Below are 18,316 nucleotides of genomic sequence, written 5' to 3'. Positions count from 1 at the left end.
TTTATCTGATTTCACTTGTTTATCATAAATTGTACTATAATGTATTCCTAATTTTTCTATACTTATCTAAACTGATTGTAATAAAGTGACTAAAACAGGACCAAAACATCAACCCAACAATGAGAAGAAAAAAGTGATCTAGATGTTCATACCTCTATTTCAAGAATTATTAACGAATTTTTTTTAATAAATAAATTAAATAAGGCACACCATGCACTCAATTCATAACTAGGTTGGTAAACTATCAGTGTTCATAATGAAGATTCAATCATATTAATCATCCTGTATAAAACAAAACATACAGAGTACTTCATGTTGTTTGAAGATATGATCACAATTTCATAACTATTTAGTTCAAATTTGTTTTTTTCGTACTCCGTATATTAATTAGTTTTGAATTAGTGACTGCATTTCAATCGGATAAGGTACGCCCCGTTGCAATGATAACTTTTTTTTAATTACCTCAAAAAGCACATTTTATAGTTTAATAGATTTAAACATATTTTTATTGTTTAAAAGCACATACGTTTAGAACATATTATTAATAATAATAATAAAAGCACATTGTCAAAAGGGACGCAACTAAACAGTAAAGGAATTTAAATTTACAATTGAATAATGATAAAAATTTGAGGACGTATGCGAAAGTTTTGATGGACCTCAATTATATAACAAAATTGAATTGTTATCATTGATTACATTAATAAGAATTGTACAACAATATTTGCTTTGGTAGAACACTTGTTTCTACCCCTCATATTTTGTGGAAGCTCTCTTGATTAGCCCACATCTTAACTTATGCACATACAACATTTTTATAGTGGTTGTATATTAGTGCCTAGATTTTTCTATACTTGTCATTTATCTAGATTCTTCTAAAGTAAATTCTAGACATTATTTTAGCTAGATTTTTCTACACACTTTGCTACTAGATTTTTGTATAGTACATTCTAGATTTAGATTTTTTTAGATTAATATTTAAACAAAAAAAATCGGTTTCACAAATTTAAGCGTAAAAAATTTGAGAGGATATGTAAATTATTTGTTCACCTCTTATTTAGGTTTTAGAATTTAGAATTTAGAATTTAGAATTATCCTTGGTTTTGATTTCAAAGCAAAGAAAATTTAAGGCGCCGTCAATTGATGAAAACATTGACGAGTTAAAATCTACTCTTTGTAGTCCTACTAATAATGATATTTAAGCATGAATTAATAAAGACATAATTGAAACTTTAATCTAAACCGTCCAACTGCCATAATCGTACAAGAAGAGAAAGACGAATTGTTACGTGACGACGTCCTTCCATGGCTCCCAGGGTGAAATAGACGTGATTATTACTTTAATTCCCATCAAAACATAAACCTGACACATGTTCATCTAAAGATTCCTTAAACTTTTTATTTAATCCATAAAGTCTTGCTCCAAATCTCCTTCTTCAGATTGGCTAACCCTAATTTAATCCTTTTTAACACCAAATCTATTTCTTTAATCACCTCCAAATCTCCATTTTCACTCTACATTTTTTAAATAAATAAAATAAAAAACAGAGTAAACTATTGACAAGAGTACAGCACCACAGATCGTACACCACGTGGCACGCCGGAAAAAGATCTTAAGTTATTGACAAAGAAGGTTTAATGAGACATGCGTACAATTCATGAGGTGGTCCCCACATGGGCTAATTTTTATTATGTTTAACATCTTTACTCTTTGTATTGACACGTGTGGTAGGAGTCTACGAGTTCTACAGTGAAATGTTATTGGATCCATAGGTTTTGCGCCACGTCACTTGTGGGACCCGTTATATTTTTAATTAATAAAATGAAAAAAATGAAAACGACAAGAGTAGGAGATGCAATGCATTGAGTTGCACATGTGTCACTGAATTGTTGGGTGATGCCTGACAGGTTGACAGACACATGTCCCTAGGCTTGCTGGATCATCACTGCTAGATCTGCTTCGTCTCTCTTAATTCTCATTAATTTGTTTTGGATCATATATAAATATAAATATTTACTCATAATCATAAGTTACGTTAATAATACTCCCTAGAATTGAAGTATACATTTACTTTTATTATCAACATAAGGAGTATAAAAATGAGTTGCTTGGTAAACAATAAATTTTAGATAGATGGTCTAATGTGAAAATCCAATTTTTATGAGAAAGCATCATAACAATTAGTCTTATCAAAATGTTTCAATGGATATATTTTATATATTTGGTTGTTGGAGTACTTCATTCATATACAATGTCACTACAACAATTTGTATATTTAACGACAACTTAATTACGACGGGTCAAAAATCAACCAAACAAAGAAAGGAACAACCGTCGTAAATGTCTTTTATGACGGATTGACGGGTTTACGGCGGGATTTTCCATTAACGACGGCCTTCTTTTATGAAGGGTTCGCGACAGGAAATCCCGTTATTAATCAACGATTATTGGCCTTTAACGACGGGATTTCCCGTCGTTAATGGTACAATGTTTTGTAGTGTATTGAACTAATCGAAACATTTTTTTAATTATCAATATATAAAATGAGTTGTATAATTAATAAAGAAAAATTACAGATAGGCTGTCTAATGTGAAAATCCAATGTTTATGAGAAATTATCGTAACAAATAATCTTATAAAAATGTTTCAAGGGATATATTTTATATGTTGATTGTTACTTCATTCGTATATAATGTTGATAGTTCTTAAAATAACACTAGGGAGGTTTATTAGGTATGGTATGAACACCACAAATTTAGATGTAAAACTAGTATTTACATGTATTTCAATAATATGAAGAATCAAACGTCAAAACAAGTTTTGACTATATATTATAACTTATCATGTTGAAAAAGATGTATTATTATTAAATTATGGTGGTTAGTTGTTACTAAAGTAGAGAGAACTAGTACTACTACTCAATATATAGATGGTCTCAACTTGTGCTTTATTAGCCTTAGTTATTACTATAAGGAGCAGTTAGTCCAATGCTAGCCACAAACCTTAATGCAAGCCCAATCGGGAATCTTATGAGCTGATCTTATGCCAAAATTACAAAAACTGAATTTATATATGACAGTCTTATGCATAAGATCAAATTCTTACCATATATTTACACATCGTCATTATATAATTATACTTTTTAATGTTGACATTAACGGTCTTATACGTATGACAGTCTTATAGGAAATTTGCTCTAAGGAAGTTGATAAGTAGTCTTTAAATTCAAGGTGTATAATGATGGATTTCTAATTAATTGGACAAAACAAGGCTGTCCCAACTTGCAAAGTTATCAAGCTAGTAGAACCATGTAAAGTAACACATGGTCCAACTATAAGAATACAAAGTTATGCATACTCTAATTTTGTGACTTTGCATGGTTCACGTCTCCAACACTCTTATCACCTGATCAAGACTGACCTTTCAACAATTGATAACCCATGACGATAACCGCTAACTTGTTACTATGAACATCTATCTTAATCGATGATAAATTTTAACCTCTTTTTTTTCTTTCTTTTAATTACTACAAGGAGATAACATTTTATGAGATTGAAATCTGTCCCATAGTTCATGCAACATCATATTTGCAACAATTTCATACTAATAATAATAATTTAGTAACTTCTTTTAAACGTGAGTTAGAGTAAATTATGTAAAGGAAAAAAAGAAAAAAAAAAGAGTTAGAGAGATGGAAGAATATGGACAACTTTTACAAGGCACTAGAAGAAAAGTAGAACACGTTACCATACCTTATTGGCTTTTCTCCAATTATAAAAATGATATTTTAAGGACCTAAAATGAAGGACTTCCCTCAAATAAAGGTCATGTAATATAAAAACTTGTTTGTACCATCTTATAAAATTAACCAAGCTCCCAAAAATATTCCAAAGATCGTATTTTTTTTCCCCTCTAGAATTGTAAATTTTTTGTAGATTTTTGTAAAAATGATGTTTGATGAAGGGGAATACTACTCACCCTCAGATGTATTTAGTTGCATAAACTCCCTCCCAAATTCAAAAAAGTCGAAAATGATGAACAAGAGAAGGTTCACTGATGAACAAGTGAAGTCACTTGAATCAATTTTCGAGAATGAGACTAAACTCGAACCAAAGAAGAAGGTCCAAGTGGCTCGAGAACTCGGGTTGCAACCTCGACAGGTTGCAATCTGGTTCCAAAACAAGCGAGCTCGGTTCAAGTCTAAGCAACTTGAGAAAGAATACACCACTTTGAAGTCGAGTTACAACTCCCTTGCTAAACGGTTTGAGGACCTTAAGAAAGAGAAGCAATCCCTACTTGTTCAGGTATGTAATTTCACCAACACATAGCATAATTCATGTTAGAAGAATAGAAGGGCCGGACTTTGACACAAAAAATCATGCCCAAACTTATAAACTTGGTACAGGCTTTGTGGGCTAGGCTCGGATTTTGGTCTGAAATGCATATTTTATGCTATCCAAACCCGCAGTTTTTCGGGTCAGGTTGAGCTGTAGATGATCAGGTCTATAATATGTCTTGAATGGGTTAAATTCCCTCATTGCAACGCTGTAGAATGGGGATTTTGTTTCTGCGCATCTATCTAAAGAGTACTATATAAACACTTTATGTCATAATTTAGTTGTATTCAGTAATCTGTATTGCTTAAGATTAATAGAGATTTACACATTGTTAAAAGTAGGATTAAATTTCGGTTAACATTATTAGTTGGAAATTTAATTATGTTGTATAATTGTAATATTTTGCAGATAGAGAAGTTAAAAGATGAAGCAGAGAAGAAGAGTAGTAATACAAACAGCATTGAAAGAGCAGCAGAGGATGAAGACGAGAAATCAAAGAGTGTAAAAAAGAGAGATGAATATGAAGTAAAACCGGCTTTATCATTAGAAGGATCGGAATATGGAGGTTGTAGCATGATATCAGACGAAGGATCGAGCGAAAACACGAATTATTTCGGGATGGAAGAAGAGACGGAATTATTAAAATTGGTACAACCAGTAGTAGTTGATAGTTCTTTAACATCAGGTGAAGGTTGGGATGATCTTCGACCTGATGGTTTGTTTGATCAAGCTGTTGATAGTTGCCAATGGTGGGACTTTTGGTCTTAATCAAGTGCTCAATAAGCTAAAGTGTGACTTTTAATTAGGAAAATTATCGAATCAATTTGCTCGGTCGCGGGATTAAAGGTTGCGTACATCTGAACCGGCCTTGATTTCTATAGTCGATACCCTTGCTAGATAGAGGGTGTTATTTTTCATTGTAAGCGCGAATTAGCTATCTAGGATATTAGGAGTGGGATTGTGCGCGCACGCACGCAGCAGTGTTACGGCGGCGCGCTAGCTAGCTAGGATCATTAGGCTCACTCTTAAGTACCTGCGCGCGCACTATGTTAATGTACATATTGATACAAGATAGAGGCACGACTATGAGTCATGAATAAAACAGTGGGGGGATTAGAGAGGTAAGTGTCGGAACATGGTAGATTAATCATCATGTAAAACATTTTGCAACTTGGACTGCGCGGGCACTGTTATTAAATTGGCTATGCGTTCGCTATTCGCTGTCTAATTTGCTAATTTAAACCAAAATGTAACGTTTTGGTGTTATAATTCGTCTTTTGGATTTGCGATTCGCGGGGGTGATTAAGGAATTTGGTAACTCTGACGACACAGGTTACACGCAATGACAAATTAAACCTGACATTTGCTTGTTCACATAGGAACATGTGCTTAGACAACTTAATAGCTTTAGTTATGATCTATAGCATACTACCTCCGTTTCAAAATGATTTTTACGGTTAATTACTATTTGCACAAATATTAATACAAAGTAGGAAGATTGTGTAAAAAAGTGGGTGACTATAAAATAAGAAATTGAACAAAGTAAGAGAAAATGAGTGAAAATTTGAAAATGTTGTGGGGTAAGAGGGGTAAAAAAGTAAATTTTCATTTCCAAAATAGAATAAAGCAAAGTGTAAAAAACAATATGAAACAGACTAAAATGGAAAATGTAAAGGTGATTTCGAAACCGAGGTAGTATGAAGTATTAGCTTAACAAGTTTAAGTTTTCATTTGGTTTTAAAAATTACTCCGTAAAACATATTTTTCAAAACTAGTTTCGAGGTTGTTTGGTATCGTTTTTGGTTTTCAGTTCTCTATGTTTTACAAAACTAAAACCAAAATATGAAAACCAAAATACATAGTTTCCATTTTTTTGTTGCTAGTTTCAAAATCAACATGATTATTATAAGTGTGGCTATTTTTTAGTTTAAAATTCAAACTAAATCAAATAACTTACAAATCAAAAACGAAAAACTGAAAACTGACCGTGATATCGAAAGGCTCCTACTAGTTTTTAAGTCTGTCCTATATACATACGAAGAACTCTTTATATTTTTATGCGAAGATTCACCGCGTTTATTATGGCTACATACAAATCTAAGCCTTTCACGTAGGGGTGAAAGTTTGGTAGAAAAAACCGAAAACCGAACCGAATAAGAAATTCAGTTCGGTTTTTTTTTCTATTCGTTCGGTTTGGACTGAGATTTTTTAAAAAATTGGTTTTATGGTTTGGATTGGATTGAAAAGTCTGAAACCGAATAAACCGAACTTGGCTAAAAAGTATAATAAGGGCCCGAAAATTGGCTAAAAACAAGTATAATATAGGCCCAAAAACAGGCCCAAATGGAAGGCCCATGAAAATTCGGTTTTATGGTTTGGATTGGATTGAAAAATTAAAATACGGTTTGGTTTGGTTTGGATTAAAAGGTTATTTGGTTTGGATTCGGTTTAAAAAATGAAAACCGAATTAGTTCGGGTTGAATTCGATTTCAAAAACTGAAAATCGAATTAGTACGGTTTGGATTCGGTTTGGGCCTTAATCCAAACCAAAAACCGAACTTTCACCCCTAATGTCACGGATTGTAACATAACGTTGGATTGTAGAGATGGTCGTCATACGATATGAAGGACAACTGCCGTCCCTCAAATCATCACTAATCATCGATTGACTACCCACCAACATACCGACAAAGAAAGAAAAAAAGAAGAAGAGATAATGAATTGAGAAAATCAAGTCTTTTTTTCAGGAAATTAAAGTTCAAAGAGGACAGATTTCTTCAAAAGCAAAAGTAACGATGAATTGCATGAACAAGGCCCATGCTTTCAATCTTGTTTATCTACATCAGTCACATATGCATAATCTCTTCAACTTTTGATAAAATTTTGCATTTGAAATGTACACATGAATATTGCTTTAAATAGTATGAAATCTATTAAATTTTATGGTTTTATGTAACTAGCCAAAATTTTGCTAAGCCTTGATGTTAAAAGATAAGTAAGTTTGTTATATTCACTTTATTTCCACTTATTTTAAAAAACATAAGTTTATATAAGTTCAGGAAAAATAAGAATTATTACAAAAGTATAACCTATAATTAAAATAAATTTTGATAAATTCGGATAACTTAAGTTTCACAAAATATAAGTGAAAGTTGGTTTCAAATCGCACAACTGTCAGTGAAAATTGGTTCTAAAATAACTCTACAATGTAGAGTTTGAGCAATATCAACTATTGAATGAAAAATTAATGGCTCGTATATTATCTTCCCAAAATCCCCCCTACTTTTTCTCATCAATATCGACCTCCTGATTTCCCCTTCCCACTAATATAAGCCATTGATTTTAAAATGTATGATACACACTCTAGCTTATAGAGTTTTATTAAAACTCCAAATGATCCAGACTCGTGAAAGTTAGGTGAATACGTAGTAGAATGCAGCATAAACCATGGAAAAGTAGGTGAGTAAGTAACTCTAGTTGGTAGTACAAGTTCTAAAAGGTCCAGAATAGGAAGGACATGAAATGACATTGCTAAGAAAATTAGGCTCCCCACAAGTTTTATTACTCGTACAAGATAGTGGGAGAATTGAGAACTACTCCGTACTCATTATTACCCCCGTTTTTATTTAATCTACACAATCTGATAACATGTTTGGTTATAAATAGCTTTACTTATCGATATATAAAAATTACATAAATTAATATTTAGAAGTTGTTAATTGAGATGATTTTTAAAAACATCTCAAGTGTATCTTTTTCTTATTATAAATTACCAAAATACTTACATACACTAAGTATGTGAATTATGGGATGGGGGTAAATTGTCTACATCAATTATAAAAAAAATTGACGGAGTACAACTGTAACTTATTTTTTAGGTAGGTAAAATGATGGGTCTTAATTAGACGAGACACATATCAGGTCTATTTGCTCCAACGTAGACATTGTGTTGGAGAAGGGTAAGGAGATTTCAACTCCAAAGTGTCCTATTGGGGAATTAATCCATCCTTAAGATTGAAAAGCATTCTCTTTTTCACTAGGTCAATCTTAATTAGTCAGGGTCATGGTAGAAATACCACACTCCTATAGTCCTAATTAATGTCAATTTGATGATAATTTCCAATTTTTCATGTCATATACCAAACTACAAATCACACTCGTATACTACACTATCAATGAAATTATGATCTAATAATAAAGAATGAGAACATATGTACGATAGGTCATATATACGAATCATCATCCATAATTTTAATTTGTAATACTCTTATGGTCTTATACGAAGTAGTTCATTTACATCCAAGAAAATAATAAGTATATTTACTTCGACATTTACAAAACAAAAACATACTTATGATTTTGTTAATGGGCTTTAAAGACCGAGGGTCTAAAACAGACTAGTTATTTGCTAATGGGCTTTATGCTTTAATAGTTACGTAATTAAAACAAGCAATGTATTATATCATAAGACAGTTTGGCCGAGTGGTCTAAGGCGCCAGATTTAGGCTCTGGTCCGAAAGGGCGTGGGTTCAAATCCCACAGCTGTCAATAATTTTTTTCCATACTACGAGCTTGTTTTGGCTGAGCACAAATCATGCTCCTATAGACATAGTCCTACCAAAATATTTAACTGAATAATTATCCCCTAAAGTTCTTTTTTTGGATGGGTATTATCCCCTAAAGCTAATGCATGTGATTAATAGAGTAAATCTTGAGCACACTCGATCATTTAATCGTCTAATAAGCTAATTGTCCTACTACATATTTCATATGCTTAATATGATAATTTAATCAAAATATTCGATATGTTAAATATGTTAATATGACTATATATTGAGTAGATATTTTTTTCTATTATTGATCTTAACGATTTGACTAGAATATTACCAAAATCATCTAATATTGTCATATATTCTCAATTTTTTTTTCTGCATACATAACTTTTTATTGAAAAAAAAATGAGAGAAAATAACCTATAAAAAAGGGGAGTTGGGTGTAAACTTTAACATAAATAAACTTGTAACTCCTACTAAAATATAGTCGCAAATAATAAGTGTAACCCATAAGATTGTCAATCTTTCACCTTCTAAAATCATGCACCTATACTATAGTCCTACTATCAATCTTCCATGTGCTAAAATCATTTCACATTTTGGTGAAAAAGTTGATTTTCTTTTTACTAATTGGGAGATAGTTTTTAGGAGCCAAAAAATAGCCACATTGAATAGCTCATGCACTTAGGGCGTAAGTGGGAGAGTGTTTTTAGGTGAAGTTTTCATGGTGGATGAAAAGCTTGAAATAGATCTCCTTGTAGTTCATCATCACCATCATATTACTTCTAGTGGTTTGGTGGGTTTTTGTCCTGATATTCGATTTTTCGCCGTAATTTTTATGTCTCTTTTATATTTGTTTACTTGCTTAATATTCATTATTGTTAATTTTTCATAAACAAATGTAAATAAAATCAGATAAAATAAGTTAAATCAAACCGAGCTTAGTTCCTTAGTGTATAGGACCCATGACCCGTATTCTCTTTCGGGTACCAATTCATAAACTAGCTGGTTCAACCCACCTTTGTAATGGTCTTGACTCTTTTTAAGGGCCGACCAACCATCCGTTGAAGGACTGAAAGCAGAGAAAGTGACGTCGTTTTCAGTGGTCCAAAATATTTTTGACAACACAGCCCATTCAAGTCTCAAACTCACTATGGAAAACACAGGTGAAACAGCAGCAACAACAACACTAGCAGTTTCAGAAAACCCAGAAAACTCAAAAAAGCAAGAAACAGAGAAAGTGATGAATGGCATCTCCTCCTCTTCTTGTTCATCCTCAGATGCAGCAACACATTACTACATTTCAATCCCAAGAACATCAATTTACATTCTAGTATTTCTCTTTATAATCGGTGTTGGAGTTTCACTCTTCATCCTTATTGAAGTTCACAATGCCCTCTTCTTCCTCGCTTCTCTTTCTCTCTCCTCCATTGTTGCCTCCTTTCTTATCTGGAATACTATCTGCTTCCGCCGCAACACCTCCCTCCTCCGCTTCCTCCGCTCCTTTCCTGTCTCCAACCTCCGCTTCGCCCGTCATGGCCAGCTCGTCAAAATTACTGGGGTATTGTATTTCACTTATTTACTTTCTGGGTATTCTTTTATTCAATTGAATTGAATTGGATTTCTGGGTTTGTTATTAAATGTTTGGCATAGTGAATTGGATATCTGGGTTTATTACAATGTGCTAGATTTTCATAATTGTGTTGTGTTCATGTCAGCCAGTTTCATGCGGTGATGTTTCATTAGAAACATCTTATGAGAAGGTTGGTAGATGCGTTTACACGTCTACTCTTTTGTATGAATATATAGGATTTGGATTCAAGGCTTTGAATGTTAAACAACCATTTCTTTGGAGATTAGCCGATTCTGAGGTATGTCACTGTTTTACATTAGTTTAGATGTTCTACATTTCAATTTCATGTAATTGCTTAATTAATCATGTTATGTTACACATGTAATTACTTCTTGTCAAATGACTGATTAGTACTTCGTATGTGACTATAAGTCTATAACCTATGCTACTCGAATTTGTGTGTTGGTGTGCATAATACATACATTGATACAAGTAGTAATGGTTAGACTCGGGTATTATATGATTTCTCCTGTTCTTGATCCACATTGTGTTGTCAAGTGTCCGTATCCCTATACTGGTTTAGAGGATTAAAAAATGGTACTTGAGGTTGATCATATCGGTAAATTGGTTTTGTTTTAACAACATTAGTTAGTGGAATGTGTTCCCAAATCCAAGCTCTTGTTGGCAATTAGGTAACATTTTTCAGCATCCTTGGGAATGTCAAATGTATAAATTGGGAAAACGTATCCATATAGTTGAACCACCAAATATACATATATTTTTTTTTGGGTGTGAATGAGCCACAAGAGCAATATAAATTACAAATGGGTGCGGGGGATTCGAACCTGAGACCTATTGTACACAGGCCCTCAGTCTTAACCACTAGGCCAATACATCATTGGTACCAAATATACATAGTGATGGTAGTCTGGTAGACGAGTAATTTATTTGAATACAGAGTACTATCATTAGAGTTTATGATTCTCCTGTTTTTTGGTTAGTTGAAAGGATCTTGCCTCTTTGGTCTGATATACTAAAATTTTACTAATTACCTCTTCAGTGTTCAGTAATCTGGTTGGGAAGTCTTAACAAACTAACAACCTTACCTAATTTGTAAAAATCTGTACAGGGCATTTCCCTCTAGAGTCTAGAATATGTGTTGCCCCTCTTATGGTTTCTCCCATTGCTCGAACTACACTCATTCTTCTTTCTCACATCCACTCTTGCTTCTTGCTAGTTTCAGTTTACTCGGATTCTTCATTTCACATCAAGCACCAATGTTAAATCCTAGACGATCTAACATGGGTATTAGACATGGTTATTGGGCGGGTCGGGCCAGAGTCAGTGCATGTCAAAATCAAGTCGGGTAATGAAAGGGTCAAAGTTGGTCACGGGTCAATAACGGACCGATAGTCAACAAGGAAAAAAAGTCGTATTCGAATACAAGTGAATACGAAGCTATCCATATGATTTTTTATACTCCGTATAATAAGTACTCCGTATTTTAGTTTTCAAAACTATTGTGTTATAAGTTTGGCCCTACATTGACCATGTCCAATAATAGCCCTATTCAATAAGAACCTTATGATCGAACATGACCCAAATCCTATACCCATTGGGCTACCATGTCCAATGGGTATATATATCAGATTATAATTTGGACCAAAACCAAGGATGTACAACCTACTTCAGTCTGACACTAAGGCACATGCCCATGAGCAACCCGAGTACCCTAGTCCAATTTAACGTAGCAACTATGATCTAGTAAACTACTCTATACTTTCAGATATTGTCTTTCTTAATGAACATTTTGGATGGTTCCTTGTTTTTTCTGCAGAGAGTCTGTACAGATTTCTACATATCTGACGAAAACTCAGGTATCCGAACTTTGGTAAAAGGTGGATATGGATGTAGACTCATTCCCCTTATCGTTGAGAGCAAGCTTGTATACACAAGTAAAAACAGAATTCTATCCCCCGACTTGACAAAATGGCTAACAGACAGAAACCTTGCAACCAATTCTCGGGTGATACGCCTTGAAGAAGGGTAACTCCTACATTCTCCTCTTGTTTAATTTCCCCTTTTGAGTACAGTATGTGTTAACTCAAGTGATTAAGGAATTGTGCCTGGTTTTTATCAGCTATATAAAAGAAGGTGACTGTGTTACTGTCCTAGGCATGCTGCATAGAGGTGGTGATGATATTGCAATGGTTGTTCAGCCACCAGAACTCATCTCTACAGGTTGTCTGTGGCAAAGACTACTCTTACCTGTCAATTTCGACGGCCTTCTTCTCGGCCTCCTCTGATACCACTGACACTGCTGATAAAAGTAATCAGCATTCATGATCAAGTGCTTAACCCAACAGTAGTAACATTGCAAGGATTTTGACTTCCATTTTGTAAACATGGTTCAGGGTTTCTGTTGAAGAAGTCAACAGGGATGCATTACCATTAAAACTTGCAAAGTTCAGTAGTATCATGCTGAATTGATGATGCGGCATATTCTGCAGATAGGATTAAAGTGGTTGCGGTTACGGTTTTCACCACCATTATTTTGAATGTGAAATGAACAGAATCCTAATTATGAAGAGACTGTTAAGTTGTTCATTTTCATTTTCATTTTCATTACTCTTTTGCCATAAGATTTAGTTGTTGATCCTTTTTTTTCATGAATACTTGTAATAGTTTGACTGGTACACTTACTTAATACTCCATACACTTTTGACCATAATTATACTTCGTATGAAATACATATTAGTAAAAAACAAAACAAAAAAATGATATTTGAAAAGTATATATTAGTAAGAAATTTTGGTCAAAGTTAATGTAAAAATAGTTTAAAAGTCTAACTGTTACAAGTATTTAGGAAAGAAGGGAGGGAGTAGTTCTTAGGCTCCGTTTAGTAAGGCGTAATATTGTAAAACGATTTTCTGTGGAAATCATTTTTCAAAGGAAAACACAATTCCAAACTAGTTTTCTTTTGTTTGGTAAAGAAAGAAGGAAGAATCTTGTTACCGTCGATTATTAGGGTTAGAGAGCAGAGAAAGAATGTAGAAATTTGTGAGTCGATGAGAGAGAAAATGGGAGACGAAGAAGAAGACGACTATGGGGGGTTTGTGTATTGTTGCGGAGAAGATGGTTAAAATTGAGGGGAAGAAACGAGAGGGAAGTAAGGAGGAAAGAAGGAAATGTGGTTTTCCTCCCTTTCAAATGGAAAAAGGTTTCCACCTGTGAGGGAGTAATGGAAAATTGTTTTTCATCCCTTACCCAACCAAACAACGTAAATGATGAAAAACGGAAAAATTGTTTTCCATGAAAACGTTTTAAGCTCTACCAAACGGAGCCTTAGTGATGGAGTAGCAATTGAAAATGTTGGAGTTTATTGATTGGGTTTAGAATTCGAAATTAACTTGTTATTTTTGGGGATGGCTTCAATAAAAAACGCGGCCTATTGCACAGGACGGAGGGAGTATTTTCTACAATTCTACGGTGTTTCAATTGTTAAATCGGGTAATAACTGTTGGAGTTTGTTCCTCCAAAGTAATGTTTCAAAAGAAGGAAAACTCAATTGTCCCACATTGATAAAAAAAACCCACATGCGACCTTCTTTAAATATACCACTACCCTTTAATGATTTGTTAGAAGACTAGAGAGGTGGGACTAGTAACCACACGCGCGCGTCCGGCCGGGCTCGGGCGAGTGTCGTGGCGCGTTCGCGGGTGAGGGTGGTTTTCATTTTCCTAACCGTTATTATTTTGGTCGTGTAATCTTTGCAAGATTGACGTAACGGTTAATTGATTTCTTTGACGATTTGATTTCCGTCAAAGATATTATTCCGAATTTTGCTTCAGTTACGAAATCGATCAAAGACTAATTGATTGTGTTTTCGTTTTTAGCTATACCGTTTTGGCTATAAATCACTACCTTCCCTTCCAGAAAAGACACACAGAAAATTTATATCTTCCTCTTCTGCGAAATGAAAACACAAAACCACCATTGTTCTGGGCATTTCTTAAGGGTGTTCTCAATCTAGTTCTTCGTCGTACACCGAAGGATTGGAGTCGTGTATCCCTGGGGGTCGGTTGCTACGAGTCCGCGTGTACTTAGCGGGGCAAATTCGACTTCAGGGCAGTGATTGGTGTCACACCACGACATTGTTACAGATAAGCTTGTTCTAATTATTATTCTTATTAGTCATAGTTCCTACAATAACTCTCATGGAGGTGATCGATCTTGATTGCTTAAATTCCAAGTAAAGACTTTCATGAAACTAATTAACCCTTTGAGGCTTATGAACTAGTCATTGTTTCTCTATTTTTGGGCGACCAAATGTATGCATTTCAACACGCATTTTCATGTGTCTCATTTAAATTTTAGTAATTTACAGAGGTAAAGAGATCCTCGTTGATGTACTTGGGATATCCAATTAAGGTCAAATCATTGTTTGCTAATTTGTTTTAAGATTGAAAAATGAAAACCTAACATCTTAAATATGCTCTTCAAAGATCCTTTTTAATTTTGTTAAACTTATTACTTTGAACAAGAATACTTCTTAGTCCTTGTAGTTGCAAAGTATATTCTTTGATAATGGGCGAGGTCAATTATATATTGACATGTAGTGCAAGGATGAATATTTTTGAAAGACAAGCATATGAATGAGCTCATTCATGCCTATCCTCATCCCCCTCCTTTCATTCGAAATTAATAGTTAGGTCGTCAAGTTAGATAGTGTAATTGAATTTGTAATGCAACCACTTTAGCGGACGTACGAACATAGTCGTTGTAAACATGAGTTGAGGTAGTCAATACTAGAGTTATCAAATTGGGTTATTAGATCGAACATAAATGGTTCAAGTCATGTCAAAATTAGATAAAGTCGGATTCAATGTTTTTATTCGGTTTGGTTCGGATAATTTTTAATTTGGATGAAACAGGGTCATATATTGTTTCGAGCTCAAGTCGGTTTCAGTTCTGCTGATTTATGTCATGTCAATCTCGGATTCGATTTGACCTGCTTTGCGTTCAAAACGAAATTATACCGGTTTGATTTTGTTCAGTCAATTTTGGTACTGGTGTATGTCGGACTCGGGTACAAGTTTGACCGGATTACTGCGGGTACAAATCAAGTTTAAATCGATAAGTCTCGTTATCGAGTCAAGTTCAAATCACACGTATCTCGAATTCTGGTCAATTGCGGATTGAGTTTGCAAATTGAGTTTGTGGTTCAAGTTTAGATAGTATTACGCTTGTATTCTTGTGTTTTATGGATCTAGTTACTCTCGAGTTCATGATAAATTTGGATTACCTTCTTATTTTTAGACTAGCTTCATACCAATTAAATATTTTTTTTTTAACTTCTATTACTGTATCTCCAAATTATTTAATAGAAAAGAACAAAGAATAACTTTTCGTATATCGGATAGGATTTAGATTATTAATAGTTCAATTTGGTTTACTTGAGTCAGATTACTAACGAGTAAATTGAATCTTGTTCAGGACAGATCAGGTTTGTTTCATCTCGGGTGGCTTTCGATGATTAAGTTAATTTCGGTCGAATTATCTCGCATTTTAGATATAATTCGGGCCTGGTCAACAACAACTCGGTTTAATTCGAATTTGGGCTGACACGAGTCAAGTCAAATGGGATATCGGATTTCGTCGGGTCGGGTTGATTAAAGTTGTTATTGGAAAAAGTCGGTTTTTGGGCTAGTAACGAATCAAATGCGATTTTAGTTCGGTTAAAAGTAATCTAATAGAAATTGGTTTGGGGGTCTCCTTTAGTTGCTAGTGGTTCGGGTTCGGATCTTGGATTCAGCGGTAAATTAGGATTTTGGTTAAACATCTATCCCTATTTCTTGGTATATATATTCGGTTCGGATGTTAGTTGGTATCAACCGGTTTCTGGATTCATGTCATTTTTTACCATCCTACTCCCAAAGCGGTGATGGAGCTGAGCCAAAAAATTATAAGGGGCCATGGTATAAAAATTCAACATCTTACCGAATGTAAATGCATTAAATCAATTTTGACAACAACATTTTATATGCATATTGTAGCTTACATAATTAATAACTTTATAAAACTTATTAGGGGCCTAACCTCCAATTCAATAGTGCCGGTGGAAGATCCTCCCACGTACTGAGGAAATTTGGCTTAAAATATTTAGGCTCTTTTTGTCTTTTCCTCCGTATTACGGTATTATAAGGTTTTTATTATTTGTACTAAAAAAGTATGATTTGTGTATCATGAGTTTATTATTGTTAAGTCAAGAAAAGATGGGTCTATATTAGCTCAGCATAAAGTAAGGAATCATATCAGCTACATCATGATTTGCCTTCTGAGTTCTGATCGATCCATAATTTAATCTTGCATGGATATATATGATTCTTTATTTAAGCAAGCTTGTAATTTATATATGTCATATGTGTTGAGGTTTGATTTGCCATGCTATGAAGCCATGATGCAATCAGGCTTCACAACGAGCTAGATCAGATAGGTTTGCTACTTCATGTCACCAACTTCCTCCATTTTCTTTTACACAACTTAGATATGTTACTTTTTCCAGCGATGTGAAAGGTGGTCGGATTTTTTGAGTTAATTGAGGTTGTCGTGTGTATTTTGAGTTCAACCCACAGCAGGCCGCACGGGCCACAACCGGGCCCGTCCTTTCGCTTGGTGGGTTGGTTTAAGCAGAGAATAAGGATCATCAGAGGGAGAAATATATTACGAAGTATTAAAATGTAAAATATTACCAAAAACAGAAGGGTAACTCTTATAAAATAAACCACAATTTTTTTTGGTGTACTGTTGTAACGGAGGCAAAGAAAGAATAAATAACGTAATAAAAAACGCAAATAATTTAATGTGGTTCGATCACAACAATGTGTTAGCTACGTCCCCAGGCAGAGGGGGAAGTTTTATTGATCTTGAGGAGTACATATTACAGAATACAACTAGGTTATGACCTAGAGAGTTTATATAGTACTCTCTAGACAGATGCGAAAAAGCCCAGAAATAGGCCCAAAACAGATAACCCTAGTCCAGAATAACAGATACCGTAAAGTTCGGGGTTGTTGCCCCCGAACCCCCATCGGGGACCACGTTGTGTCCGCAATCCCCTAAACCAGGGGCGTCACCCCTGGACCCCGACTCGCTGTTCGGGCAGCGAGATCCCCGTGTTGGGGCGTTGCAGTAAGGGGCTTGACCGATTCAAGGCATTATCTAACATGTACAAAGAGTCACAAAAGGCAGGGCGATAAATGATATAGACGAGATTTGATCTCGGGTTTTTAGTATCACCCCTCAAAACTTTACCAGCTAAGCCAGTTGGCATCAAAAAAAATGGCAGATTATAACAAGTGTAACTCTTATTAAAACAAAACAAAACGAAGACAGTATTGTAAGAACATTATTTTCCACACTAGCTATCGTAACATGAAGGCGTACGAAAATCAACTTTCATTGTCACGTACGGACACGAACCGAAACAAATCAGCAGCCATGATCTAAGGCCAAAGCACAGGGGACTTGCTTGCATATTTAATTTCATAAGGTGAAGTGACATTTAGCATTAACAAAAATTTAGAGATGATTATGAATCCGATGCCTTAGTTTCTAAACTAAACATTCAATTCGTATCTATTATGTAAATTATAAGTTTATACGCAAATGTATCAATCTAAATCTGCTTGCTTGCATAAGCAGAATCTTGTCTAATTCAGATTTATTGTATATAGCATTGCCCCTTCTACCTTTCCAGTCAATAAAGAAATGAAGCAATTTTTAAGCTAGGATTCAATATGGACCTATCAAATTTGTACTTCAAACAAATCCACCAATAAATCATAGTGCC

At 34.3% G+C, this 18,316-nt stretch overlaps 2 protein-coding genes and 1 non-coding gene across 5 annotated transcripts; all 3 read left to right on the top strand.

The window, feature by feature from the left end:
* Nucleotides 1-3,801: 3,801 nt before the first annotated feature.
* Nucleotides 3,802-5,463, top strand: LOC110786696 (homeobox-leucine zipper protein ATHB-12). Its single transcript, XM_021991269.2, has 2 exons — nucleotides 3,802-4,305; nucleotides 4,747-5,463. Exons 1-2 carry the CDS (start codon nucleotides 3,949-3,951, stop codon nucleotides 5,104-5,106), a joined length of 717 nt encoding a protein of 238 aa, XP_021846961.2. The 5' UTR covers nucleotides 3,802-3,948; the 3' UTR covers nucleotides 5,107-5,463.
* Nucleotides 5,464-8,806: 3,343 nt separating this feature from the next.
* On the top strand, nucleotides 8,807-8,886 carry TRNAL-UAG (transfer RNA leucine (anticodon UAG)). Its single transcript has one exon. It is a non-coding gene; the product is annotated as a tRNA-Leu (tRNA).
* Nucleotides 8,887-9,978: 1,092 nt separating this feature from the next.
* On the top strand, nucleotides 9,979-13,195 carry LOC110785087 (uncharacterized membrane protein At1g16860). Of its 3 annotated transcripts, XM_056837712.1 has the most exons (5): nucleotides 9,995-10,452; nucleotides 10,610-10,762; nucleotides 12,302-12,510; nucleotides 12,605-12,793; nucleotides 12,879-13,195. In XM_056837712.1, the coding sequence occupies exons 1-4, from the start codon at nucleotides 10,045-10,047 to the stop codon at nucleotides 12,768-12,770; spliced, it is 936 nt and encodes a 311-aa protein (XP_056693690.1). In that variant the 5' UTR covers nucleotides 9,995-10,044; the 3' UTR covers nucleotides 12,771-12,793; nucleotides 12,879-13,195. The 3 variants fall into 3 exon arrangements, with proteins under 3 accessions (XP_056693691.1, XP_056693690.1, XP_021845228.2); XM_056837713.1 differs by lacking the exon at nucleotides 12,879-13,195 and having other exon boundaries at nucleotides 9,979-10,452; nucleotides 12,640-12,778; XM_021989536.2 differs by having other exon boundaries at nucleotides 10,007-10,452; nucleotides 12,605-13,195.
* The last annotated feature ends 5,121 nt before the right edge of the window (nucleotides 13,196-18,316 follow it).

This window comes from Spinacia oleracea, chromosome 2 (assembly GCF_020520425.1).
Source record: "Spinacia oleracea cultivar Varoflay chromosome 2, BTI_SOV_V1, whole genome shotgun sequence".
NCBI classification, from domain to species: Eukaryota; Viridiplantae; Streptophyta; class Magnoliopsida; order Caryophyllales; family Amaranthaceae; genus Spinacia; species Spinacia oleracea.
The sequence above is the reverse complement of the archived record's forward strand: the minus strand, read 5'-3'. Positions and strand labels throughout refer to the sequence as shown.

Excerpts from the sequence above, each read along its gene's own strand:
- LOC110785087 (XM_056837712.1), top strand. The coding sequence starts at position 10,045 with ATGGAAAACACAGGTGAAACAGCAGCAACAACAACACTAGCAGTTTCA. Across the intron at positions 10,763-12,301 it reads GGAGATTAGCCGATTCTGAG|AGAGTCTGTACAGATTTCTA; the intron begins GTATGTCACTGT and ends TTTTTTCTGCAG. Across the intron at positions 12,511-12,604 it reads GTGATACGCCTTGAAGAAGG|CTATATAAAAGAAGGTGACT; the intron begins GTAACTCCTACA and ends GGTTTTTATCAG.
- LOC110786696 (XM_021991269.2), top strand. The coding sequence starts at position 3,949 with ATGATGTTTGATGAAGGGGAATACTACTCACCCTCAGATGTATTTAGT. Across the intron at positions 4,306-4,746 it reads AGCAATCCCTACTTGTTCAG|ATAGAGAAGTTAAAAGATGA; the intron begins GTATGTAATTTC and ends AATATTTTGCAG.